The following is a 25,504-nucleotide window of genomic DNA, read 5'->3' on the forward strand; positions in this document are numbered from 1 at the left end:
AGTAGTATACCTAATTCAAGGTAATACAAATTATCGTATGAAATATTTAAAAAATTATTATATAAAATTGTTGTATATCACATATTAACTGATTATATTACGTGATGGTATTTTAGCATCATTCAAAATATTTTTTTTGGTACTTAAACGATGGCATCCATATATAGGGCCATAGACCACTTAGACATACTTTGGATTGGATAATATGTCTCCCTTCTCAATAATAATTATGTATTAGATATTATGTTAAACAAATTTAAGAGCTTATATATTAATCTAGAGCTCTATCCAGACACAATGGACCAACCAAACCAAAGAACTTCATGGGCAGACAACTGTTTCTTTATTCTTAAGAATCCTAGCCCTTTATAATTAAGAAATAAGAATAAAAGAACATCAAGGAAAGAAGAGGAAGCAAAGGCAGTTTGCCTAGTCCCTTGTTGGAAACAAACTTAAAGTAGCAATCCCTTCTTCGGAGACCAGATGATCTGCCTTCTTGCCCTTTTTCTCCTTTTTTCTAAATTTAAAATTTAAATTATCTTTTAGGATGTGTTCTTAACTATATTATATTTTGTGATTAATTACACCTAATAAAAATATTATTTTGTTAATATGGGATAAACAGGTCTTTTGGGACAGCCTTCAGCGGCCATGCACAATCTTATTCCCTTCACATTGCTCCTCTCACGCATAGACTCATGGTGACGAGCCACCCAAAAAATCCTCTTAGATATTAGTAATGAGAGCGCCTCCAATGCAAAGACTCAAATTTTAGACTTATACTTTCATATTTGGATTTCAAAAAGGTGGTGGACTTGTGTATTTTGATTTTCTTCGCCAATGCAAAGACTTAAACTTTAAGGCTCATTTTGAGTTTTAAGATTTGAGGCTTTGCATTAGAGAAGAAAACATTGGACTCAAAACTCATATTTGTGTTTGGGAGCATTGTTGCTCACCATCATAACTATGGTGTATGCTGACCATACATCTAATTATTTGTCACGTGTCTTTTCACTTAACTTTGGTTAAATTTCATAATAAATGTTCATTTTTCAATTTTGAAAAAAATTAACCAAAGTTAAGTGAAATAACACGTGGAAGATGATTAAGTGTATGGTGAGCATACACCATAATTCATGGTGGTGAACAAAAATGCTCCCCTTGAATTTTAACAATTTATTTATGTACATTGGAGATGATTGGACTCAAAACTTAAATCTCATTTTTCTTGGTTAAATAATTTTTTTTTAGTTAGCATGGGCTTCACCTTGGACTTAAATCTCATATGGAAACATAAATTTGGATCTCACTTTACCTCAAAACTCTAATATGAATTTTAAATCTCATGTGCATTGAAGATATTTTACCTTATATTTAGACTCAAATATAAAATTTGAATCCTTGCATCGGAGATACTAACAAACGATTAGTTAATTAATATATAAATAAATACACACACACACACGCATATGTATAATAAAGTGAAGTGATTGCTTTCCTTCCACCCATCAGACAAAACATAAAATCATCATCTACTACCTTCAATATTTCTTCTTGGCATTGGCAACACCCTCTCCCTTAATTATATTTCTCACTTTGACATACAAATTAAACGTAAAATTGAACCTATTTCTCACTTGACATACAAATTTAACGTAAAATTTAACTTCAAATTTTATTGGTTCGTTGAACATTTTGATGTATCAAGCTTCTTAGATCTGAAAGACTCGCGCGTATTAGTATTAAAGTCACATGTACGTATGGTAATACTTAGATGTTTGATGCGCACTATTGTAATTAGCATTCCGTTTAGTTAGAGCAACACGTGTGCTATTTGGTATTGGTTGTTGTAATAATGCAAGAGGTAAAAGCTAGGGGTAAAGGGAGGTTAAAGCAAAAAGAGTGAACTGGAGGGACGAGGGGAGACATAGATGGAACATGAAGGTTTGAAAGTTATAAAAAGTGCCAAAGTCGTAGGAGTTTCGATTGAGGTGTTTGATAAATTGCTTCAATTCAAAGACTTAGTTTTGCAAACCAGTGAGACGGAGAAAGAGAAAGAGAGATAGAGAGTAGAGAGAAAGTGGTGGGTTTATTGGGCGGAATTTAGTTGATTGCATGTTTGATAAAGTTGGGTTCATGTCTTGGCCTTTGAGAGACGTAGTCATGGTCTACATGAGCATCTAATACACGTGCAGAATAATATAGGATTAGCTATGTGAACTGAAATGAGTTTTAAAGATCACTACGTGCTTCCACAAATCATTAGTTGTTTCAATTCTAGCCCTCACACATGCTTGACCAGTTATTATGTTTTTGTAATCATCCCATTAGTTTGAGAGGTGCCGGCCGTGACCTGCTAGTTCATACTCATGAACTTTGTTTAAGGTCGTACAATCTCGAAATAAAGGGGATGCATGCAAGTATCAATCACATGTTACACTATCACTTGAAGGCTCCACAGTTGCTACATACATCAGAGGCTGATAATGTCATGTGCGACTAACATTAGCACAATTCCTTTCAAACCTATCATATATGCAAATGTACACCTATGCCCTAACGATGACCTCATATGCATCATCATTATTAACGAGATAACATATTTACAACAATCGTTAGTTGTTTTGTTCCAACATTCGAACATTGTGATCTTTTTTTTATACAAGTCATTGGTTATCTATTGATGTGACCAAGGAAATCTTTCGCAAGTCATACTTGATCTAAATGTATTAAATTGTTTGCATCATACATGTCACAGACGTGAAGTGCAAGTCTGGATTTCAAAGACGAGTGGAGTTAGATTCAAGCCCCAAAACCCTCACCATTCAAATGTTGGGATGATTTTGGCAAGTAATTTTAAGGGCGCCTAAATTAAATTTGTTTATTTATTTTGGGGTGGGTGGGGGACAGGTAGGCAAGCTTGGTCTTGAAGAAAGGTTTAGGGTTCGAAGGGAGAGCGAATGAGGGATAGGAGATTTGGGTTTGTAACAACCAAGCAAGAAGGGTATAAGAAAAGGTTGTTCCCCCTATATGTTGCTTCGGTCTGGCACAGCGTGCCTCTGCCATACATATATCTTTCTCTTACTTCAATGACATTGATCTTCATGTTAATTACTTTGTGTACATCTCAAGCATACATACGGGTATATATTGTATATAACAATATATTTATATTTATACATACACACATAGTTTTATATCAATATTGCTCACCTTTTACATTTCTTCTTAATTGCCAATTACAATTTGATACATATAGACTACTAACTCACTAAAAATCGTACAAAAGAAAACACATTTTTAATTGTGATTTGACTCATTTATATAGACAAGGAGTTAAGTGCCTCTATATAAAAAAATGCTTTTAAATTCCATATACCATAGAAACTCATCATATATTAACGAAAACCAAATTTTCTATAACGAAAACCATAGAAACTCACCATGTTTCAAACTGTGATTCGTCAGTAACGACAAATTAATGATTCTTTTATATGTAAGGGGGTAAGTATTTTCGAATGCTCCCATATATAGAGATAGCTACTCTCTCACTTTCAAATTGTTCCAAGCTGGCCTTGGCCATAGCTCCCAACATCTAATTACCACTGCCCCCATAGTCACCTACAAAATGTCATTTTCTATCTTATCCAATTCTTTTCTTCTTAAGGCTCCCACAATTTATGAACCCAATAAAGGTCATGCATGGGCAATTGGGGCACCGAAGAACCTCTCTTTTCTTTGCAACTTTATTCTCTCTTCCAATTCCAAGCTGTATCATACTATCATGTGTGTTTGATGCCATTGCTAATTTTAATCATTTAATCACTCCAATTCCTACTAATCAAGATATATATATATAGACACACATAGAGCTTAATCTCACTTTCTTTTCTAGTCCCTTTCCTTCTCAGTCAAATATAGCAAGGTATTATTTGCGTTGAGTAGCCCCACCGACGCATTGTCTTCTTCCCGTGGCTGATTTATTTACTGCCTCGCTGGAGTGAGGGCACAACGCGATCAGTGCCGAATCTAGAATTCAGAGATTGGAGAGTCTCAGTATTAAAGGCTTTTTTTTCTTTTTTTTTTTAATTAAAATATAGCGGGGATCATGTTGCACATATATCAACAGATATTGATATATAGTAGGCTTGTTGTCGTCAACCGAGCTTGATTGCACATATGTCAACAAATATTGGCATCTGCAGAAGCATTATGATGAATATTATCGAGAAAATTGTTGGGTACTCTCGACGCAACCTGTTGAGTGTTGTCGAGATATGACTAGCAAACATCAAACACTTGGTGGGCATAAAAAGGAGTCATACCTTACTTTCGAAATGTCCTCATAAGACCTTCATATGTATATTTTCTGAACACCAAATAATCTTGAAACAACTTTGGTCCCAATGTGCATCCGCCACTAAACATGATCCCTTTTCTAGCCTTGCTTTGTGGTGTTTTCTTCATGCATATTTCTTTGTCAGGAGACCTTTTCCTAATTTATTCTACAATCACGACTATCATCAAAACTATTCCTCTCAGTTTTGATATGACATTATTTATTCTAAATTATTTTAATTTATAAGTTCAGAATTTAGACTTGAGTGTAAAGTAGCAAAAACATTAGCCGCTGCATATGTAATCCTTTAACTTTGAATTTAGTTTTCTTTTTGTCCATCTCCAGATGGGGTGGCGGCCCCTTTCTTAATTTCTTGAAACTCCTTGATCAATTTGTGTACAAGTCAAATGGGAAATGTGACTCTAAAGTCAGCCCAAGTAGAACTCATTTTAGGCTTTCAACCCAATTCCGAAAGCTCAATGTATTTTTGGACACGCCTGTAAATCCGCATGAAACAATTCGAGCTTGCATTGGATTTGGCTCGCCTTTTGCTCATCAAAGTTCGGCTTATGAAAAAAAAAAAGAAATAAGCTAAGCTTAGTTTGACTCAATAAGAAAGAAATCAAGCTTAAACTTTTATGTACTTAGTTCGTAAAATTTGTGAACAGCTTATGTTAGTGAAATACAATTTAGCTCAACACATTTACAACCCTATTCTTAGGATTACCTTCAATGTGGCCTGGTTAAGTAGTCGTTCAATATACATGTGATTAAAGCGAAAGGTTGTATATGTTTTAATAATGAGAGAATTAAGCTGCAATTTCGCAGGTGTAAGCCTAGAATCAAGATCCAATCTTTTGTAAATTTGGGCCGTAAAGCTCTGATATGAGAAGACTTATATGGTATGAACTTCACGATAGCGGTGTAGTCTTGTCATGTAAGTCGATCTCCCAATATGAGTCTATAGTACGTTAATTCAAAGAGAATAACAAGAAGAGTCAAATATGTTACTTTTCATAATAAACAGTTTTAAAGGCCAAGTTATATTGTCTATTGGTTTAAAACATTGAGTTTTGAGGGTTGTCTTTAAATATTCTGTTATTTTTCGTGTTTCCCTTAATTAGTGTTTTTAACCACACTTAGATTTGACGTAGTTTGTAAAGCCACTTTAGCTTTTACAGTTAAATATATTATTATTCAACGACTTGAGGTTTTTCTCGATGGATTATAAATTTAAATGTTTTAAGATTATCATTTCATTTCCTTTTCAATACAACATTATGTCACAATTTGTTCTCCCTCGTCACAAAAAGACTATAAAAATGTAACTTAATGTAAGCTACAACATTACAACTTAAGAAATTTAATAAACAAATCAATATAATGTTCAATTACATTTCACACAAAAGACTCACCATAACAAACACAACTAATAGCAATTGTGCCTACAATCAGAAGAACTGAGAAAAAAGAAAAAAAAAATCTTTGCAAATCCCACACAAAACAAAACGCATGGTCTCTGCCCTCATGAGGAAACACCAAAACAATCAGCTACACGGTGAATAAAATCCATAAAAACTATCTTTCACCTGACCAAAAGAACTACTTGACACTGACTTGTTCATCTTCTTTGGCTTCTGGTGCTGGTGAAAGCACTTTTGAGCTAGGAGATTTCCCAATAATCGCTTTTTTCACCTTCACAATGGACTGCTTCACCTTCGAAATGATCCCACCTGGCTGCCTTTGTGCTTTTACTGCAACCTCTTGCTTGGCCTCCTCTTTGGAGGCCTCAAGACTCTCGGCAGCGGGCTCATTTTTTGCTTCTTCTGTTTTCTCCAACTTGCTTTCCGGTTCAACAATGGCAGCAGAAGGCTCAACTACAACTTCATTCTCTTTAATGTCCTTGTACTCTTCTTTCTCCAATACTACCTCTTTTGCCGCGACTAAATCTCTATCAGCAACTTGTGCAACATTTTCACCAGTCTTCTCAACATTCCTTTCAGTTTCTTGTTCTGTTTTTGCAATCTTCTTCTCCTCATCCTTGTCTGCAGCATTTTTTCCTGCTTCTTTTTCGGTCTTCTCAGCAACTGGCTTTTCTACATTAGTAACTGCAGCGTCTTTCTCAGCGTCTTTCTCAGCTTCTTTCTCAATTGTCTGTGCTTCCTCAACGGTTGGCACAGAGCTATCAGTGGCAGCATTTTCTTCAGGCTTGAGTTCCTTCTCAACATTTCTTTCCATCTCTAATAAATCTTTCAACTGTTCATGTTGCTTGCCCTCCACTACTTCATTTACAGTTTCTGAATCTTTGACAAGAGAAGTTTTGACAGGCTCCTCCGCTGGCTGATCAGCTGCTTCTTCAGTTGATGCGTTAACCTCGAAAGCTTCAACATTTGGCTTCCCATCATCTATCTGTTTCTCAACTACTTCAATATCTGGTTTCTTCTCATCATCTACTTTGATTGCTTCCATCTTTTCGGGTTCTTTCTCAACTGTTTCAATAGTTTGATTCTTCTCTGCTTCTTTCTCAACTTCTTCAGTTGCTACAATCTCCACCGGTTTTTTCTCATCTGCTTCTTTCCCAACTTCTTCAGTTGCTGCTACGTTCTCCACTGGTTTTTTCTCATCTGCTTCTTCAATTACTTCCGTCTTTTCGGCTTCTTTCTCAACTGCTTCAATAGCTTGATCCTTCTCTGCTTCTTTCTCAACTTCTTCAATAGCTTGATCCTTCTCTGCTTCTTTCTCAACTTCTTCAATTGCTACATTCTCCACTGCCTTTTTCTCATCTACCTCTTTCTCAACTATTTCAGTTTTTTCGCTAGATGGCTTCTCATCGGCTTCTTTCTCAACTGCTTCAGCTGTTTCACTAGCTGGCTTCTCATCGGCTTCAATAGCTTCTGCCTTCTCTTCTTTTTTCTCCACTGGTTTATCTTCAACTGACTCAACTGCCGGTTTCTTCACTGGTACACTGTCAACTACTTCAACAGCTTCACTGGCTGAGTCTTTTGTGGATGATTGCTCTGGCTCCTTATCAGACCTTTCAATCTCTTTCGAGGCAGCTTCGACCGGAACATCATCATCAATCTTCTCAGCCTCAACAACGACAAGAGTCTCTGTCTGGTTATCGTTATCCACTGGTGTTTCTTCAACCTTGGTTGCAGAAACCTCTGAACGAACAGAGCTCCCTGCTACAAGATCTTCCTTTTCATCCTTCTTCTCATCAGGTTTGGGTGGAGGAGGACTATCACTCCCATTAACTGCATCTGTTTCTTCATGAACTTTTTCCACAATTGGCTGCCATAACACAATATGATATCAACAACTAATTTCAAATCATAATAACAGATTGGTAAAACGACATCAAGCATGTCTAAGAAAAACTGTTTCTGCAGCCTTAGTTAATGATGATTTTGATGTCAAAGATTTCAGAGAGACAAATCACTGGTTCACTACTAGTCATGCCGATATTGTTCCTAACTTGCATATTAAGTGATTGGTTTTAACTTAAAGGGTATCAATATAATTAGTAGTGGAACTACACTTATATATTGTACATGGCATTTATTTTTGCACCCTTTTTCTCCCCATGCCCTTAGCACTTCTCTCTATTTTATTACTAGCCATCAGATTGAATAAATCAAAAGAGAATCAAGAGACAAAAAAATGGTGCTCAAGGAGAAAACAAACGTGTGAAGAAAAACCGGTGTATTTTACATCAGTTGAAGATAGAGAGCTACAGACCTGCTAAAAATGATAAACCAAAGAAACAAAATTCCCTAGATATAAACACATATATATTACCCTAAGCATCAAAATATCACTATACAACCATAGATGTTTGTGTGTTGTGGACGAGTGCTCTTCATACAACTTTAAAGCAAATATTCAAGATGTTTTCACCAATAATTAACTACTGAAACCACAGAGAATCGCAAACAAAACTATTCAAATTTGGAACTCGATTTTACGAGAATTTTCATTTGAGGGATCCGAAGGACGGGCTAGCGACTGGAGTGAAGCCGTTGCAAGGTGTCCATACTGGGAGGTGACAGCATCTGATTAAAGAAAGAACTAACAATATAAGTTGTGAAATTTAAGCAGGTTTACCTGATCATCAGCGGCCACAGGTACAACACCAGTCTCAGTAGACATGGCTATGGGATGAGAATCGACAAGAAAAAGAGGAGAAGTGCTTTTCCTTTGCAATAAGTGCTTTTGCTTTGCAGTTTGAGTCTGAAGAAAAAGAGGCAAAGAGAAATGACTGAAGGAAGGATAAAGAGCATGTATAATATATGTTTAGAAAAGCACTTGACAGATTGGCGGCCACATGAGCTAGTCATGGCATGTATGATGTATGCATATAAATTAATATATTATTACTATAGTATTAGGATTGTATTACCACACTAATCCCAAAAGACAACTCATTCCTCCCACCCTTAATCTATTAAAATAAGCATATAAGCTTTCATAATCGAGATATTTTAAATATTGAATATCCTTTCTTCTATGTATACACGGTGGCACGAACAAATCCCCTTTAGATTTGGTATTTCAGGTGTATCAATAAAAAAATATTTGTCTCGTTATATATAACGCGTTATTTCTCCTAACAGATGAAGAATCATAATTTATAAGTTACTTTTACAAATATGATGGACTATACTATGCATATAAAGAAAAAAGACTTATAAGAAACCAAATAGTGTTTGTATTAATATCTAAAATAGCGGTTGGTACGTGCATACATGATAAAAGTTTACTATAAATGATGCACGAAGATTATCAACTAAAAATTTGGTATTTAGTACCAAACAATCCTTGCCCTAATATCTATATATGGATAAATAGTGAAGAAGATGCACCATTTCAGATGGGTTGTACAAACCATGTCTACCTGGCAACCATTCTACTTGACAGCTTGTAGCCTTGTTGTTTTTAAGTAGTGATAGACCATAAATTATAGATTTCAAAGTTTTATAGGTAATAGTCTTTGGCATGTTATCACAAAATGCGATCATGGCCTTCTACTTAATAATTTTTTCTCCCTCAAAGTACTATTTTCCCAACGTCTAAACTTTAATTAGTTGCTATCCGAGAGAATGGTCGACATCAAGTGTTTCAGATCGGATATAATATACAATAAAGTGTTAATTAACAACCATCTTTTGAGTTGAAAGCAACCAAATATTCTTATGCAACAGAGAATGTGAAGTTGTTGATTGGCTTGCCAGCCTAGCTATGAACAGATAGACAAATCAACCGATTTATTATATATGAATCTGGTTGTGTTCATGGATGGATGGATCAAGACTCAAGTTTCTGTATTCTAATTAAATATGAGGAAGATGAGTGGGTCAAGACTCAAGTTTTAGCATTCTAAATAAATATGAGGATTTGTAGAATATGGATTTATTACCAACTATGTTCGTATCTTTTTTATTCTGAAACTAATCATGTAATGAGAGAGATAAAAACAAAATGAGGCCAAGTGAAAAGTTCGGAAGCAAAGTGTATGCCCCAAGTACTAGTACTATAGTTCCATGCGTAGAGAAATATTGAGTTTTGAGTATTAAATGTTACGTGACATAAAAATGAAAATTCCCAAAAGCCAAAAGCCCTATAGATGGCAATCTCATGGTATGATGCATGGACCACAACATCTTGTTTCATTTGTAAGTGATCAAATTCTATACGATTTGGGTAAAAAGAAAAGAAAAGAAAAAGAGATAGATACATGATTATATTTAGTCGATATTTTGAAATTTCGAGAGAATTCGGCGTTTTGATAAGTATTTTATTATTAGTCTCACATGCTTAAGACAGAAAATCAAGAAGATCTGGACTTAATTAAATTAGTCAGATCAGTGCACTTAACTAAATTGGCCCACAAACACATGTAGGTTTCATCTATATTAGAATGATAATACAAATGATGGTAGAATAATAGTAAAAATATCATTTTTTATTAAATCCCCCTCCCCGTAACATATATGAATTAGGAATATTGCTTTTATAGTATATGAATCAATGCGACATATGAAAAGGAAACATGCAAAACACTAGTGCACACATTATTATTTGGGAGTGATGAATGAGATGAGAGGATGGATATAAAAGCAAATTCCAAAAGCTTGTGTGAGTGCGGAAGGGGGATTGATAGAAAGTCGGGTAGGGCAAAGAACCCCACGTTGAACTGACCCAAGGCATGTGGAGAGACACTGACCCTCCATGCACCTTTTGTTTTCTCAACAAATATTTGAAGAAGGCATGGACCAATAACCCCTCCTGGCCCTTAATTGCTTTATAGCTATCTTATATTGTAACCACATTATACAATTACCCCAAAGAAATGCAAGTGATTCAGCATTCCTTAATTAATATTGACCTACTTGTACATTAGGGTTTAGACTTTTAGAGTTGCTCTTGTGGGCTGTAGGGCAACACGTTAATCCCCCTTGCGATTGGAATTTGGAAAGGCTCTCGTCCAGTTGTCCTCGCGATTGGCAAACATGTTGTGTAAATGTCACGAGAAAATCGGGTGTGTTACTGATAATATATTTTTGTGTCTGCAACATTTTTTATGTGATGAAATACATCTCTGATTGTATGGTAGATTCTTTTTAACATCACACATTTTGACGAGGAAAACTTAAAGAGGCAACGGTTTTCAATACCCTTTGTATCTAACTACTCTCTATCTCATATCTGATCACGTGATAGGTAAGTATTTCTCCATCTTTGCATAATTCCAAGTCTAGTATAATGGAGGCACCAAGGGATCCAAGTCTAGTATAATGGAGGCACCAAGGGACCATGGTGATTCTGGGCATATTCTGATCTTGAAAAAATATATTTATATCTATATCTATATACATATGTATATTATAACTATTTCTCTTCCTCTAAAATCCTATTATTGTTCAACGCTTAAAATAAATTCAATCATTATCTTGCCTAACACTTTAATCTGATTTTTTTTTTCCGGTAGAATCCAGAGATTCGAGAACTATTCCCCATCTCATTCTCAAAATTTCATATTTATTTGCCATTCCAAATTCCAAATCCATTCAACTTATTGGCAAAAAAAATTACAAATCCACTCAATAAGCAACAATAAGATTTGTACATCTCTATCATTGCCTATAATTTTTTATTCGTTTGTACTCTATTCTACCAGCTCTTGCTTGAATGTTAGGGTTTGTAAATTTTTTCATTGATTCTAAGAATTCTTTCAATAGTAAACATGTTGAAATTATCATGCAATGGTTTCAAAATATGAAAACTCGACAAGAATAAATATGATTACTATCCTTTTGTTCTTTTACATTGAAAAGGCCTTTCCTTATAAGAAATTTTGACTCTGCCACTGTATGACGTGGCATTTGTATGCTCATGAATCATGTTGCCCTAGGTCTCAATTCAGCTCTTAAAGTAACCACATGGTTAAAACATACCTTCTCTGGCTGTCCATACATGGCCCATTGCAAATTAATTTTCAGTTTTTCCAAATAACCCAATCCCATTAGAGCATGGTCCGTCCAATAGATAATATTATTCATTATGGATCTCAATATAAGATTGAGGCCCAGAACCAGATACATGAAAATCCTCATTAGACCAATCCTGAAGTTGGAAATGTTATTATAAGTTAGTGATTTTTACATTCTCAGTTTCTTCTTTTACTTTCGTCCCTTTGTTTCCCTCAACTGTTTTTCTTTTGATTTATATTCAGTTCAAAGGCTAAAAGAGTGAAAAAAAAAGAAAAGTGCAGGAGGAGAAAAATAGAGTGCGACATCGTCTGTATTTTTTCGTGTGAACCGATACAGTGTAGAAGTAGGAAGGAAATGCCAGATGCGAGATCAGTTTTGGGAGCTGGTTGAATTTGCCGTCTGTATTACAAGCCGGTCTGTAAAGCAAGAAAGCAAGCATTCCAACTTTTTGACCTAGATGGATAAATGGATAAGTACGAGAAGATTGGCCCAACATGGTTGGCTGAAGCTTGAAAGGGAAAGATGTGATTATGGAATCTTAATTAGTTGAGTCTTTCTCATCTAATTAAGGATGCCTTTATTATAAGAAGAAAAAAACATGGTACACTTTTTTTCTAATTGCAAGCAATATTTTTTACTAATCCACACTGAGGAAGGGGAGAAAAATCATAACCACTAAAACAATCCACCACTTGTAATATGTACATATTTTTTTACTTAGGTTTATCTCACAATGTATTTCAATGACAAAAACGGTCTATATTTCTTCAAAAGTCATCTTTGTAAAAAATTGGCTAGATTCAAAGTTGTATGATCATTTAAGGCAAGGGGGGAGGAGTAAAAACTAATACACAAGTTAGGGGAGGGAGAGTTTCAAATCCATAATGCATAGGTAGAAACTCAACACTTTATTCACTCAAATATTGAATTACACGTGTATGATCATTTAAAATATATGAAGGAAAACAGTTTGTTGGATGCAGTTGAAATGGAAATGAGGATAATCAAATTGCTAAAAGAAATACTCCCGACTAATTCAACTTTTTTGGCATGAATAATTCTTGTAAGGAAAACTAAACTGTATGTTTACGAAAATGAATGAGAGATGATTTTCACACATCTATTTTGACCTTCTTTCGTACATCTTTATTTATTTTTTACTACTAAATTAAACTAAAAATAAAAAAAAGTGTGAGAAATGAAACAAAATATGTTTCCCTAATGAATTACAGCTCATAATATGATGTTCTTATTTTTCTCAAAGGGCATACAAATTGCAATGACAACATAGAAAGTTCTATTTGGATTTCTTTTGTTTGTTTTTAGTTTCTATAATATAATACCTTAACTTCATCAGTCGCGTTTCATCTCAAAATAATAACATACCATATACTATTTTGTTTACCAATTTTTTTAAATTATATTATTGAAGTAGTACATTAAGAACAGAAAAAGATAAAAGGGAAGAAGAAAGAATATCAAAGTTTGAAGAATGTAATTAAGCTAGAAAAATAAATAGATTTTTGTTGTGTTTGCTTTTAGGGTTTACGGACGTTGTAGGGAGGGAGGTGTAGGACAAATGAAAATGGGCCTAGGAAGAAGAGTGTCGTGCGGCTACCTTTACATCAACGTGTTCGCTCCTCAACCAAACCCCTTCCTTTTACTCACAACCCTGGCAACTAATCTAAACGCGCACATACACAACTACTTAAGGCGCATATATAATCAATATATATTCCTTAATATTGTGTATCATTTCATATATAAGCTCATCGTCCAGAGAGAGCGAGAGCTCATAAGCCAGCCATGTCAGTCCCAATCAGAGCAGGAGATGGTGAAGCCAAAAACCCCATGTTATCCATATCCTCCTCCTCCTCCAGTTTGGAGCAACTACAGCAAGTACAGCAGCCATCTGGTTCTTCTTCCTTGGGGCCTCCTCATCCTTCTCTTCTTCTTCATAGTAACACCAAGAACAGTAACAAACTAGGTTTGCTTATACTTTGTCAAACTAAATGTTGCACATTCTTTTCCTCCATATTAAATTATTAATGTTACATTAATTAAATTCATATAAAATATTCCAATGTACTAATCCACATGAGAATATATATAAGTTTGTTTGGGATTGTTTTTAGAATAGCTAACAATGCTTTCTTACATTTGGAACGCTGATAAATAATTGCGTTTGACCAAAAAAAACAAAAAAAAAAAAAAAAACTTTTTCTAAGTCCTAGAGCAAGTTTCTGGGGAAGCAGAAGCACCTATGAAATTAATAACAATTTCAATGTATTTACAGTTGAGAAGATAGATTAATCCGAGGGTTGGGGCTTTTTTGCTTTGCTTTATTTACATTTCCAGGCCTAATTATTTTGTTTTTGTTTTTTTATATATTTAATTTTGAATATTAATTGTGTCTTAATTAATAGACGTTCCTTGGTTTTGGTCATTGGATGATGATGATGATGGTGGTGATGATGTTCCAGAAGAGAGCGATGAAGATATGTTCACGGTTCCGGACGTGGAGGCGTTGCCCCCTCCTAATAATAATATTAATAATGCGGCCTCTACAATCGCAAATGCCACCAGTAACAACAACAACCTCGATGCCCAGTCTGGCTTTCCGGCCAAGCGCCGCCGAGGCCGAAATCCGGTCGATAAGGAGTACAGGCGACTGAAGAGGTACTATAAATAGTAAATGTAGGGGTTCGGAATTCCTATATTATCAATCAATGGCTTCTATATACAAACTCATCTATAGTTTGTCCAAGTTTCTTGGTTCTCAAGTCTGTTTAAAAGGCTAAAAGAAACCATTTGTAGTGACTTATCAGGTTGCAGCTAACATTTCCAAAATATATATCAATTCCAATTAAAACTGATCGAAACATGTCCACTCAAACTTACAGATTGCTAAGGAACAGGGTGTCTGCTCAACAAGCCCGGGAGAGGAAAAAGGTTTACGTCAACGATCTGGAATCAAGAGCCAAAGAATTGGATGATAGGAATTCAAAGTTGGAAGAAAAGATCTCTACGCTTGTCAATGAAAACACCATGCTTCGAAAGGTGAGGCTTCTGTTACTGTTAGTTGAGTAGTACTGCATCCTCATTGTGGTTTATAAATCGTAAAACTCTTTCTAGTAGCTGAATACTATGTTGAAATCCTTCCGTCTTAATTTCAGGTTCTTATGAACACAAGGCCAAAAGTGGACGAAAGTATTGAGCAAAAGCAAGGATCAGTTAAGTAAGAGCAGATAGGCAGTTTTAGGTGAATATAATTAGAAATTTTATCATATGGAACTTGTGCAGCACTTTAGTTTGATATGAACACTCAACTAGCTAGTATGTAAGTTGTAATGAACTTCTATCTTCTCCCTTTTGTTTCATGTATTTCTCATGACAAATATTTTGTTTGGATGAATTTTGTTTTGAGAAATTGCTACTCATCGCGTTTTCTTCAACTGGATGTCAAATTATAACTGGAATTTAATCAAGAGGATTACATTTATATATTGGATCATAAAAACGATACATGAACATGTTGATCGCTCTTCGAGCTTCATAGCAATGACTCGGTCTAGAAGGTAAAATGTTACATTACACGCCGTTGGCAATATAAATTGGGGAGAGAAGACAAATAGAGATGATACACAGAAATTTTCCCTTAAACACCAGATTATGGCAAGACATGATATACAGTAATTTTCACTTAAACACCAGATTATGGCAGGTCTTGTCACAAGGGTACGGACAATCTATAGCTTTGATACTATACCGATCGAAATACCAGTTTCCGACTGATTTTGCGATCCCCTGCAGATAATTGATTGCATATGAGTTCAAGACAGAATCTTAAGTGTAACCAAAAAAATGTGAAAAAGAAATGACAGCAAATCCATAGATAGTCTTTTCTTTAACCTAGTTTAAAGTGCACAATAGGGCATACCTTATTTCCAATAAGAGGAGAATTTTGAGAAAACCAGGTATCTTGTCTCTCAGTCTGGCAATGAGAAAAGCAAGAATTTATGAACAAACCATTTTTACCAGCCCTCGAGAATCCACTTACAGCTTTGAGCATTTGAATCCGGAAACCTGATAATTTGTTGAAGAAAGAAAAGAGAACCGAATTCAGTTCCGAAACACCAAGCATTCAGCATGTAACTAAATCATCATCTGGAACACAAAGCATAATTAACGTAATGGAATCACCTTGCAAAAAGTTCATCTGCCATGCAGCACAACGTCCATTATTTTTTGTGCACGCATGCCAATGGCCGTTAGGGTCTGCTGTTCGTGGAGCTAAACTGGCCTGGATCTGAGTAAAGGAGAAAGATTCAGGATGGTCGTTCATTCATCAGCGTATCACGATTCTACTGTAAGATAGGTATCCATCCACCACATGAATCAGAAAGGAATGCGAGGATAAGAAATTAAGAACGCACCTGCCATGTATCATAAGCTGCATTGACCAGAAAAAGGGGAGTCTTGACACTTGCAATTAGGTGCTGGGGGAAAAAGCACTGAAATTTGAACAACGAAGTAAATGATCAAGACTAAAAAGAGAAGGGAAACCTCACTCTAAAATTGGGTTCTTTGTATAATCTATATAGAAAAGAAAGTTTGTCTTAAGGATTAAATGCGAGAAAAGAAACTACCAAAGTTGGGTGGAGGCGATTGGTACAACTCCATGGGAGATTCTTTTGCACCCCCTGCAAAATAATTGCATGTCTATTAGTCATAGAAGTTTCAATCCACGAAGCACATTTGAAGGTGGATAGATTTCATTTTAAATGGATAATACCTGCAGACTAACCACTCTTCTAAACATACTTCTCAAAGTGCGACTACCAGATACATCAACTCTGCAATTTTAGATAACAAGATTATTATCTGAGTAAGAACCAAAAGGTATCAGGCATGCCAAAATTTGTTGAAAAATGGATTCTTACACGTCAAGAAACAGTCCAGCATCACTGAGGCACTTCACTCTAGTTGTTGCAGGGAACATTCCACGAAATTCATCACAGTGGAGTACAGTTGCAACCCCACCAGCAGAACATCCAGAAAGAAGAGCCTAGAAATCCCAAAGTGAAATGTATAACACTAGCAGAAGAGTGAAACATATCCTCTCCGAAAAATTAATGACAATAACCTGATTAGCATAGCGCATTCCCCTTGACATCAAGTCTTCCATAGCAGCTTTCCAGATACGTTGTCCTCGAAAATGCAATTGGGCAGCCTGAGCAACAGTTAAACCAGTAATTTCAGTCATAACTCATAAGATCTATAAGAATACTGCTTTGTTTGCAACAGTTAGACAATAAAAATCTTAAGAATATGATGCAACATAACGACCAGTGTAAATACAGCAACTATTAAACTTGAGTTCCTTACCTCTGGTAGAAATTAAGCAAAATAAGTGCTGGTTTTCAACAAGAATTTAAAAATAAATAAGCATATGATCATTTACTCCCACTAACCGCATTGTGACTGTCGCCGGCGAAAGATGCACCATCACAATATCGAACCTTAACTCTGTTCCAATTGTAAAAGTCTGCAATTGTTTGTGTCCCATCAAGAATATCAGATTACTAATGACGAAGAATCATGTAGGACATGTAGTGCTGCATGTGTAGAGAAATAAGGATGCAGAAAGATAGATAACCAGGGTTTTCTCCTGCTTTGTTGCTTAGTATCCCTGCAAATGGTATATACTTCTCCATATATGCTGATGAACCACGATGAGTTTTTTTACGGTAAACACAGTTTCTGATTGTATCACACCATCCTCCTCCCTATCAATAAAAGAAGTTAACCAAAGATGTTCATTAGCTCCCAGCATATATTACAGGCAAGCCACTCAAAGAAGTTACTTCATAATATCTATTTCCTATATAGCCTTTAGAAGCATACAAAAGGCAAAGAAGCACAAATCATCTTCGCTGAACGAGAAACTTTAGATGGTAAACTAATTTGATCAGAGTACTGATGAAATATCCATATAGAAGTACCAACAGTTAGTACCAAACAGAAGTATAACTCAATCAGATTCATCACAACTATTAATGGTGATGTGTTAAGAACAGACCTGCCATAATTCACTCTGTCAAGTTTGTATGACAGATCTTAGTTTTCGTCGGATATTACTTACCTCCAACTGAATGAGCCAACTGTTTGCTCCTGACCCGTATCCATGGTGGATGTGGTAAGCAGGTAATGTTCCATCCAGGCAGACTGCACATTGAGAAAACAAAAGTCATGAAACCACAAAGGAATAGAGGCATCAGTTCCTTTCCTTTGCAATTTCTGAAATTGGCCACATGAGCATCTAACTAAGAAACAGATGGAGTTTCAACTACCTATGAATCCATCGAATCGTTCGACAAAGAAACAAACTTTAAAAACACACTAATCTGTAAAATTCAAGTATCTTTATTAGCAGAAAAGGAGAAATGTCTTTCATTTTTTTTGGTGAAAAAAGAGAACCTGCTCCTTTGGCAGCAGCTCCATTGATGAGTGTGAGACCCACCATTAAGGGTCTGCTGGAAAACCCATAACCATAAGCTGCATAGCCATACACATTACTCTCAGTATAATGCAGGTCTTGTTCCTGTGCGACATTCACATCCCCAATAAAAGTTCTATCTGTTCTGCAAAACACAAACCCCATAAACCCCAAAACCCAGAAAAGCTTCATGTTGGCTGACCCCAGAAATCTCATTGCACAAACAAATGGTAAGAACTAGAGCTTAAACCACAGCTATTTTTTATTTACTTATCAATGTAATTCAGCTGAAGAAAAAGAAGGGGGATACAGAGAGACAGAGAAACACAGAGAATGTGGCTGAAGAACAACTTTGGTAATATGAAGAGGAATATTGTCGTAATTGAGGAAGTGAGCAACCCAACCACCAGTTGGCATTGGCTAAAAAATCAAATCTCTTTCTTTAGGACTTAGCATAACAAATAACCCTGTTTGGAACTTCTTGAACATCACCACGTACCCAATATGCTTCTACTAGAAGTGCTTTTAGTGAAAGTGCTTTCCTAAAAGTGCTTTTCAAAAAAGCAGTTCCAAACTAAATAAAGAAAATGGCGGAGAAGAAGTGGGAGAGAAATGGGGTATTTTGGTTCTGGTTTCTTTCATGAACTCAATTCCATCACTATTTGGTATTGGTAGTGGTCACTGTCCTCTTGGTAAATATGCTACATTTGGCCTTTTAGTTCATGCTTACCGCTAATAAAGTGGGCAACAACCATAATCGATACGCAATAATTGTGATTGCCTAATTGGAGGGTTATCGGTGCTCGCTCCTGCCAATTTACACATGCTTCATTATTTCTTAACTTTTTCATGAACTATTAAAACTATTATTAAATTGTAGTAATGATCATTCAACGTTAACTCAATTGAAGTTATGGTTCCTCAATCAAAAGTCCATTACTATTGGTCCCTCAACTCATCAAAACGTATAGCTATAATCATTTTCGTTAACTCTGTTAGAATTTCCGTCAAAATAAGTCACGTGTCATACACGTGAGGCTAAATAAGGGGCAAATAAGAAAAATTGTATTAATGGTTCCTCAACTTTAATCCAACTAAAGAAATGGTCCCTCAACTTTAATTCAATTAGAGCAATAATCCCTCCAAAGCTCCAACATAACTCATTGTACTATAGTTACACGTTTTGATGAGTTAAGGGACCAATAATAATTGATTTTTAGTTAAATGATCATTGCTCTAATTTAAATAAAATTGAATAACCATTACTACAGGTTACTCAAAAACTATATAATGTCAATATGTAAATTGATAGAATTAGAGCATTTAGGGACATTTTAACTTTACCTAATTAACTTCTCTTTTTTTTTTTAAGTAAATAATGTATGCCTCTAAATTTAGTGGGGTTTAATGATATTTGAGGCCAGCTCTAACTTAATCCAGACTGACCAGTGAGAATGGCAGCCGACACTTCATTTGATTACCAATCACATCTGATAGGGAGCTGTACCACACTCTAACTATGACTCCCTCTTTTTGGTGGGGATTCTCTCCTCTATCTTTTTCCCTCCCCTTCCTCCCCTCCTATCTTCAGTTTTTTTTTCCTTCTCTCTTTTTTACTTCTTATTAGTCTCTACAACAATGGAATCTTGAGCTTTCAAAGAGGAGGAGAGAGAAGGGGAGATAAAAATAAAAAATAAAATAAAAAGGGAAGAAAATCCTTGTCCATCTTTGCATAGCCATGATGTCCCCATACTTATCAAATATTGATCAAATATTGAGTAAATTGTCGTTTGACCCTCTAAATTATTATTTTAGTTGAAATTGACATTTTAAACTATTTTTTGGTAAAATTACCCCTTAAGCTTTTTGAAATTAGCCAATTAATCGCTGACCATCATATTCATGAAAATTCCATCCACTTTGCCATCAGCAAATACTGGCACACAATCAGCATATGAATCACTCTTGGTTATAAAGTCATGCCAGTATTTGATAACAAAGCAAATGAAATTTTATCAAATTTTACGGTAAGGAATTAATTGGCTAATTTCAAATAGTTTAAAAGAGTTAGTTTAACAAAAAGATAGTTCAGGAGGTTGATTGCAAATGAGTAACTATCTAGAGGGTCAAGCGTTTACCCTCAAATGTTCAACATTATCATCCTATTAATTCACATTTCAATGTCATGCAGACCATCATGAGTTCTAACCTAAAAGCCATACTAATGCTTATGCATGTCCCATGTTCTAAAATAATTTTTCACACTCTTTGGAATGCCATTGTGATGTTATCTTATGTCAATCATGCATTGATAAAAACGCATAATAGTGTGTAATTGGTTTCACAAACGATTGGCAAATCAAGCACATAATCTAAAATGCATAATAAATTGTTGATTATAATAACTTAAATTACAATCTCCTAGCTACTACTCATATGCAATTGGTCTTAAAGTATTGAGTCAATTGAGCACTGCAAGTTACAAGTTACAAATATTACAAGATGTTGTGGTCCATGCATCCACCTATATTTATACTTCTACTCTTATATAAAAAATAGACTTCCATGACATTTCCATCTAGAGGGCTTTTGGCTTTTGGCTTTTGGCTTTTGGGAATTTTCATTTTTATGTCATGTTGCATTTGGCACTCAAAACTCAAAATTTAATCTATGAATGGAACTTCTTGTACTAGTACTTGGGGCGTAGACTTTGCTTCCTATTTTTTTCACTTGGCCTCGTTTTGTTTTTCTTCCTTCTCACCTACCTTGGACACAAAGCTTACACTACTTGCAGAGAAAGACTGAGGTCCGCTGGCTTTGAGCAACATTTCCTCGTAGACCGTAACATCATTCTTATACTTATACCATTGGGCACACCATACATAAATTCCGAAATTAACCACGCTAAGGATCGCGAGGAACCAATAGAAATAGTCCGCGCGGCTTTTGTTCATATCGCGCCCTTCCAGCCACCCCATTTTGTTCTTAGTGAACTTGCTAGTGATGGTGTTAATGAGCTCGACGAAAACCGTGCTCAAGTAGTAGCCAATGGACAGAGAGAGCCAAGAGAAGGAAGTGGAAAGAGAGCGCATGCCGGCGGGTGCCTCCTTGTAGAAGAATTCCATCAGCCCTACGAGTGTAAACATGTCCGCGATTCCAAAGATCGCGTAATGGAAAGAGAGCCAGAAGAGGCTGATTTTGTGGTTGTGGTGAACCATCTCGTGTTTTCGTTTAACTTCTACGATTCCTGCTATGGCCATTGAGATGGCTGAGAGGACAAGCCCCACCCCAACTCTCTGGAGGTGGGTTATGCCATTGGGGTGACCCGTGATTTTGCGCAAGAGGGGAACGAAGGCAAATTCGTAGACTGGAATAAGGAGGGTCATGAATACTAGAGGAATCACTGGGATTGTGGTGGATGGGACATCAAAATCGCCAATGCGTGTGTTCATGAGGGTGCCTTGTTGGATTGAAAGGGTTTGCAATTGGGCTAAGCATGTGCTCATGAGGATTGTGCTTAGAAGAATAGGCATCATCCTTGCCAAAACCTTCACTTCTTCCACCTGTGTTACTGTGCAAACTTTCCATTTTCTTGCTGCGTTCGCGCCATTCGGGAGAACGGCTGCCTTGTCTAGTAATCTGCCCAAAGAAAAGTTGATAGTCTTGTTAATTGGTATTTTTTTTGCTTATTTTGCACGTTTTCTTGAACAGCAAGTAACTATCAAAGAGACTCCTAATACTAAGTTCCTAATGACCAAAAAAGTTCGTGTATTAGAAGTTACAACCGATGTCAGTCACGTGATCAATTATTATCAGAAACGTGTTATATTCAAGTTTTAAGCAAGAATTTCTTCTTAGACTGTCCAAAGTTATGTAAGCGAAAAGGTGGTGATAACAAATGAAGGCTTTGAGGAACCTGCCTGAATTGATTGCTGTGAGGGATGAGCTCTGCTTTAGAAGCAGAATCGCGGGCACGTATTTCATACAGTTTATCAGAATTCTGGGGTACCTCCACCTTCCAGTTCTTTACAGACACCACCAGTACCTGCACAAAAGGGTCATCTCAAATTAATCAGTCCACTGTTAGTGGCATTACTAATCACCCTATATTTTCCAAGTTAAACAACGGGAGAGGAAGGAAGAGAGACCTCTAAAACCCTAATCAAAGGGCTCTCTCCTGGAACTCGGACGCGATAATATGGCTTTCCCAATGCAACAAAGATAAGACCAACTGCAGCGCAGGACAAGGAGATGATAAATCCGATATCCCATCCAACATTTGAGCTCACATACACCACAAATGTGACACCAATCACAGCTCCAACTGTTATGCTAAGCAAAAACCAATTGAAGAAGCTGGCTATGTGCTTGTGCTCATTGGGATCTTTGGAGTCGAATTGATCAGCTCCTAAAGCTGGGATTGCTCCTCTGATTCCGCCTCCTCCAAGTGCCACAAGGGAAATCGAAGCGTAAAACAGTAGGGCTTTTGTGCCATGCACACAGGTTGATTCCAGACAAGGTAGAGGTTGCAGGTTTTTGTCACGGGCTTGAATAATCAGCAACATATATCCCTGCAAGTCAAAACACAACATATATATATATATATATATATATATATATATATATATATATATATGTATTGATTAGTGTAGTCCAGGTGTGAAACAGACAATCTGTTCTGTACTGAAGAACGAATTGTGATAAGTCATCAATAATGTGTCGATGTCCCTGTTACCAACAAACACGATGACGTTATCTATATTTGTTTTGCAATATCGATGCAAGTATGTTTTTAAACAGACTTCCTACACAGAGAATTTTTGTTGATTAAAGTAAGTTCTTTTTGTTTTTCCGTTTAAGATGAATCGGATTAAGTACGTTGGGAGGATGGAAAGAAACAAGATTTACCAGCAACTCGATGACGCCAAAGAGTAGAGTCGTGTTGAGGCGGTTCATGTAGGCATCAGAGATGAATCCTCCAACAATGGTGAGCAAGAATGTGGTGCCCAAGTAATTTGTTGTGGTTGTTGCAGAGCCAGAGAGGTCGAAGTGGATGACGAACATGAAGTATAAAACCAGGCTGGCCATGTTAGCCACAAAGCCTATGTTATCCAGGAACATCATTGCTGCACACAAAACACATTCAGCATGAGCTCAAATTAACGTGATTTCTCGTAAGAGTAACGCTATTTAGACACATAAATGACACTCCTTCTGATATAGGTGGTTCTCAAATATAATTGTACATACCACTAAAGAGTGTGTCAGTCTTAAGTGTCTAAATAACATTATAGTGTTCGTTAAGTTATCCGAAAGTTGTCACTTACCAAAGATAAAATAGTTGGCCTTGAATCCACCTTGTTTCCTCTTCGAGGGTTCATAGTCTAAGTCTTTAGCACCAACTTCATTGTCCTACAAATCAAAGCCAACTAATATTAGAAAATGACATACAACATGTTGTAGTTCTAACTTCTAACTAACAACCATGTATGTTCATATTTTTTTGGGTGTGGGCATGTGTAAAATGCTAAAGTTGAAGAAGCAAGGTAGGACACTTTAAATTTAGAGTCTATGTGCTTTTAGAATGGCTAAAGGAGCTACTAATAGCATTTGGAGAAAAAAGTTAAAATACAATTGGATTCAAAAGCACTTTTTAGTAGTTTGTTCACGAAATATTTTCACAAAATACTTGAAGTTTCTATAAAAACAATTTAATAAATTTCTACTAAAAGTGTTTGTGAGCAAAAGTGCTTCCGTCCTAGTAATTACCATGACGAAGGATGTTAGCGAGTTCCTTTGTCAAAGAGAAAGGATGGTAGAGACTTTGGAAGACGAAGAGTGAGTGCGGAGAGAGGAGAGAGGAACTCGTATATGTGTAAATGGTGAGGGAGGTTCCAAGTATGTGTGCGTGTGTGTGTGTGTGTGTATTATACTTAGGAGGAAGGGAATGTGTTTTTGTTTAGACTTTAAAGAGCAGAAAAATGTTACGCCATCATCTCCAATGCCGGTGGCATCCCAATTGTGGATGCATACAAAAACAGTGGCATTCCAACTCCCAAAATCCCGACGCCAAACAACACCATAAGCCGGCGGACCGGCCGTGAGAAATCCAACACTTACTTATCTCAATCATCGTTGCTTTTGACAGGGATCTAATCTAACCGATCTACCCCTAATCACTCTCCTAATATAAAATTTAGAAACACAAATATATAATTTAATTACAAATGTTGTTTTCTAACATATGATGTGCAAGCTATAAGGGCAGCATTAGATGACAAATTCCCAAACAACGTCAAAGGTAGAACGAAAGATACTTAGGCCATCTCCAATCAAAGGAGGGTTAAAGGGCTATGTTTAGCCCTATAGCGAAATTATATTTAAATGAACAGTGTCATGCCATATTTTATATCATCTTCAACCGAGGTGACCAAAGGGCCTAGGCCAAACATAGTCTTTTGACAAAAAATCATGTCCAACCGAGGGGGCATAGGCCAAACATAATTTATTATTTTAATTGAATTAATATAGTTAATTAAATTAAACTACCATATTAAAATAAAATTTTCAGACATATTGGAAGATTATTAAAAGAGGTGGCCATTTGAAATTAAAGGAAGAATTATTGGAAGAAAATAGAATGTGAAGAATTGAAATAAAATGAGATAATATAATATGGAATGGTAAAATGTATGTGAGAAATTGTGTAGGAAAAAAAATTCGTCCAAAAAAAAAAAAAAGAAGTGGGCTAGACTCATTAGGCTGGCTGGCTGAAAATGGCCAGCCTACTAGCCTAATTTGGTGGTTTTGGCCCAGTGAGACCCACAAGCCCTTTGGCCTAACCCTTGGTTGAGTTATTTTTAGTCCTATGACCCTTTGGTCAGGTTGATTGGAGATGGCCTTAGTTGGAGAGAAGTCCCCAAAGGTGACCAATGAGGGCCATTTGGAAATACATTTTCACTGAGTACTTCTCATAAGCACTTTTGTTGGATGCACTTTTTATTATGAGTCCAAAAAATATATTTTGGATTGCTTTCGAAATGGCTAAAAGCACGTTCTAACAATGTGTTTGGTAGAAAACTTAGAAGCGCATATGGCTCATAAAAGTGCTTTTTGGAGAAGCACTTTCCGATGTTTCTTCAAAAAACACTATCAAGTGCTATTTCAAGAAGCGCT

At 36.1% G+C, this 25,504-nt stretch overlaps 4 protein-coding genes across 5 annotated transcripts; 1 reads left to right on the top strand and 3 right to left on the bottom strand.

The window, feature by feature from the left end:
- Window positions 1–5,639: 5,639 nt before the first annotated feature.
- On the bottom strand, window positions 5,640–8,748 carry LOC137737860 (uncharacterized). Its single transcript, XM_068477428.1, has 2 exons — window positions 8,444–8,748; window positions 5,640–7,630 (listed from the first exon to the last, which is right to left on the bottom strand). The coding sequence occupies exons 1-2, from the start codon at window positions 8,486–8,488 to the stop codon at window positions 5,942–5,944; spliced, it is 1,734 nt and encodes a 577-aa protein (XP_068333529.1). The 5' UTR covers window positions 8,489–8,748; the 3' UTR covers window positions 5,640–5,941.
- A 4,824-nt stretch (window positions 8,749–13,572) lies between these two features.
- LOC137737180 (transcription factor HY5-like) lies at window positions 13,573–15,269 on the top strand. Of its 2 annotated transcripts, none has more exons than XM_068476581.1 (4): window positions 13,573–13,816; window positions 14,256–14,508; window positions 14,733–14,889; window positions 15,006–15,269. In XM_068476581.1, exons 1-4 carry the CDS (start codon window positions 13,636–13,638, stop codon window positions 15,069–15,071), a joined length of 657 nt encoding a protein of 218 aa, XP_068332682.1. In that variant the 5' UTR covers window positions 13,573–13,635; the 3' UTR covers window positions 15,072–15,269. The 2 variants fall into 2 exon arrangements, with proteins under 2 accessions (XP_068332682.1, XP_068332683.1); XM_068476582.1 differs by having other exon boundaries at window positions 14,313–14,508.
- A 16-nt stretch (window positions 15,270–15,285) lies between these two features.
- On the bottom strand, window positions 15,286–18,970 carry LOC137737179 (pectin acetylesterase 10-like). The gene is made up of 12 exons (XM_068476580.1): window positions 18,310–18,970; window positions 17,975–18,057; window positions 17,489–17,618; window positions 17,304–17,377; window positions 16,976–17,062; window positions 16,773–16,897; window positions 16,625–16,685; window positions 16,479–16,532; window positions 16,266–16,343; window positions 16,033–16,138; window positions 15,770–15,915; window positions 15,286–15,636 (listed from the first exon to the last, which is right to left on the bottom strand). Exons 1-12 carry the CDS (start codon window positions 18,542–18,544, stop codon window positions 15,529–15,531), a joined length of 1,287 nt encoding a protein of 428 aa, XP_068332681.1. The 5' UTR covers window positions 18,545–18,970; the 3' UTR covers window positions 15,286–15,528.
- A 2,084-nt stretch (window positions 18,971–21,054) lies between these two features.
- On the bottom strand, window positions 21,055–24,411 carry LOC137736233 (protein NRT1/ PTR FAMILY 4.5-like). Its single transcript, XM_068475543.1, has 6 exons — window positions 24,319–24,411; window positions 23,656–23,740; window positions 23,237–23,454; window positions 22,477–22,899; window positions 22,249–22,373; window positions 21,055–21,967 (listed from the first exon to the last, which is right to left on the bottom strand). The coding sequence occupies exons 1-6, from the start codon at window positions 24,409–24,411 to the stop codon at window positions 21,055–21,057; spliced, it is 1,857 nt and encodes a 618-aa protein (XP_068331644.1).
- Window positions 24,412–25,504: the final 1,093 nt, after the last annotated feature.

This window comes from Pyrus communis, chromosome 6 (genome assembly GCF_963583255.1).
Source record: "Pyrus communis chromosome 6, drPyrComm1.1, whole genome shotgun sequence".
Taxonomy (NCBI): domain Eukaryota; kingdom Viridiplantae; phylum Streptophyta; class Magnoliopsida; order Rosales; family Rosaceae; genus Pyrus; species Pyrus communis.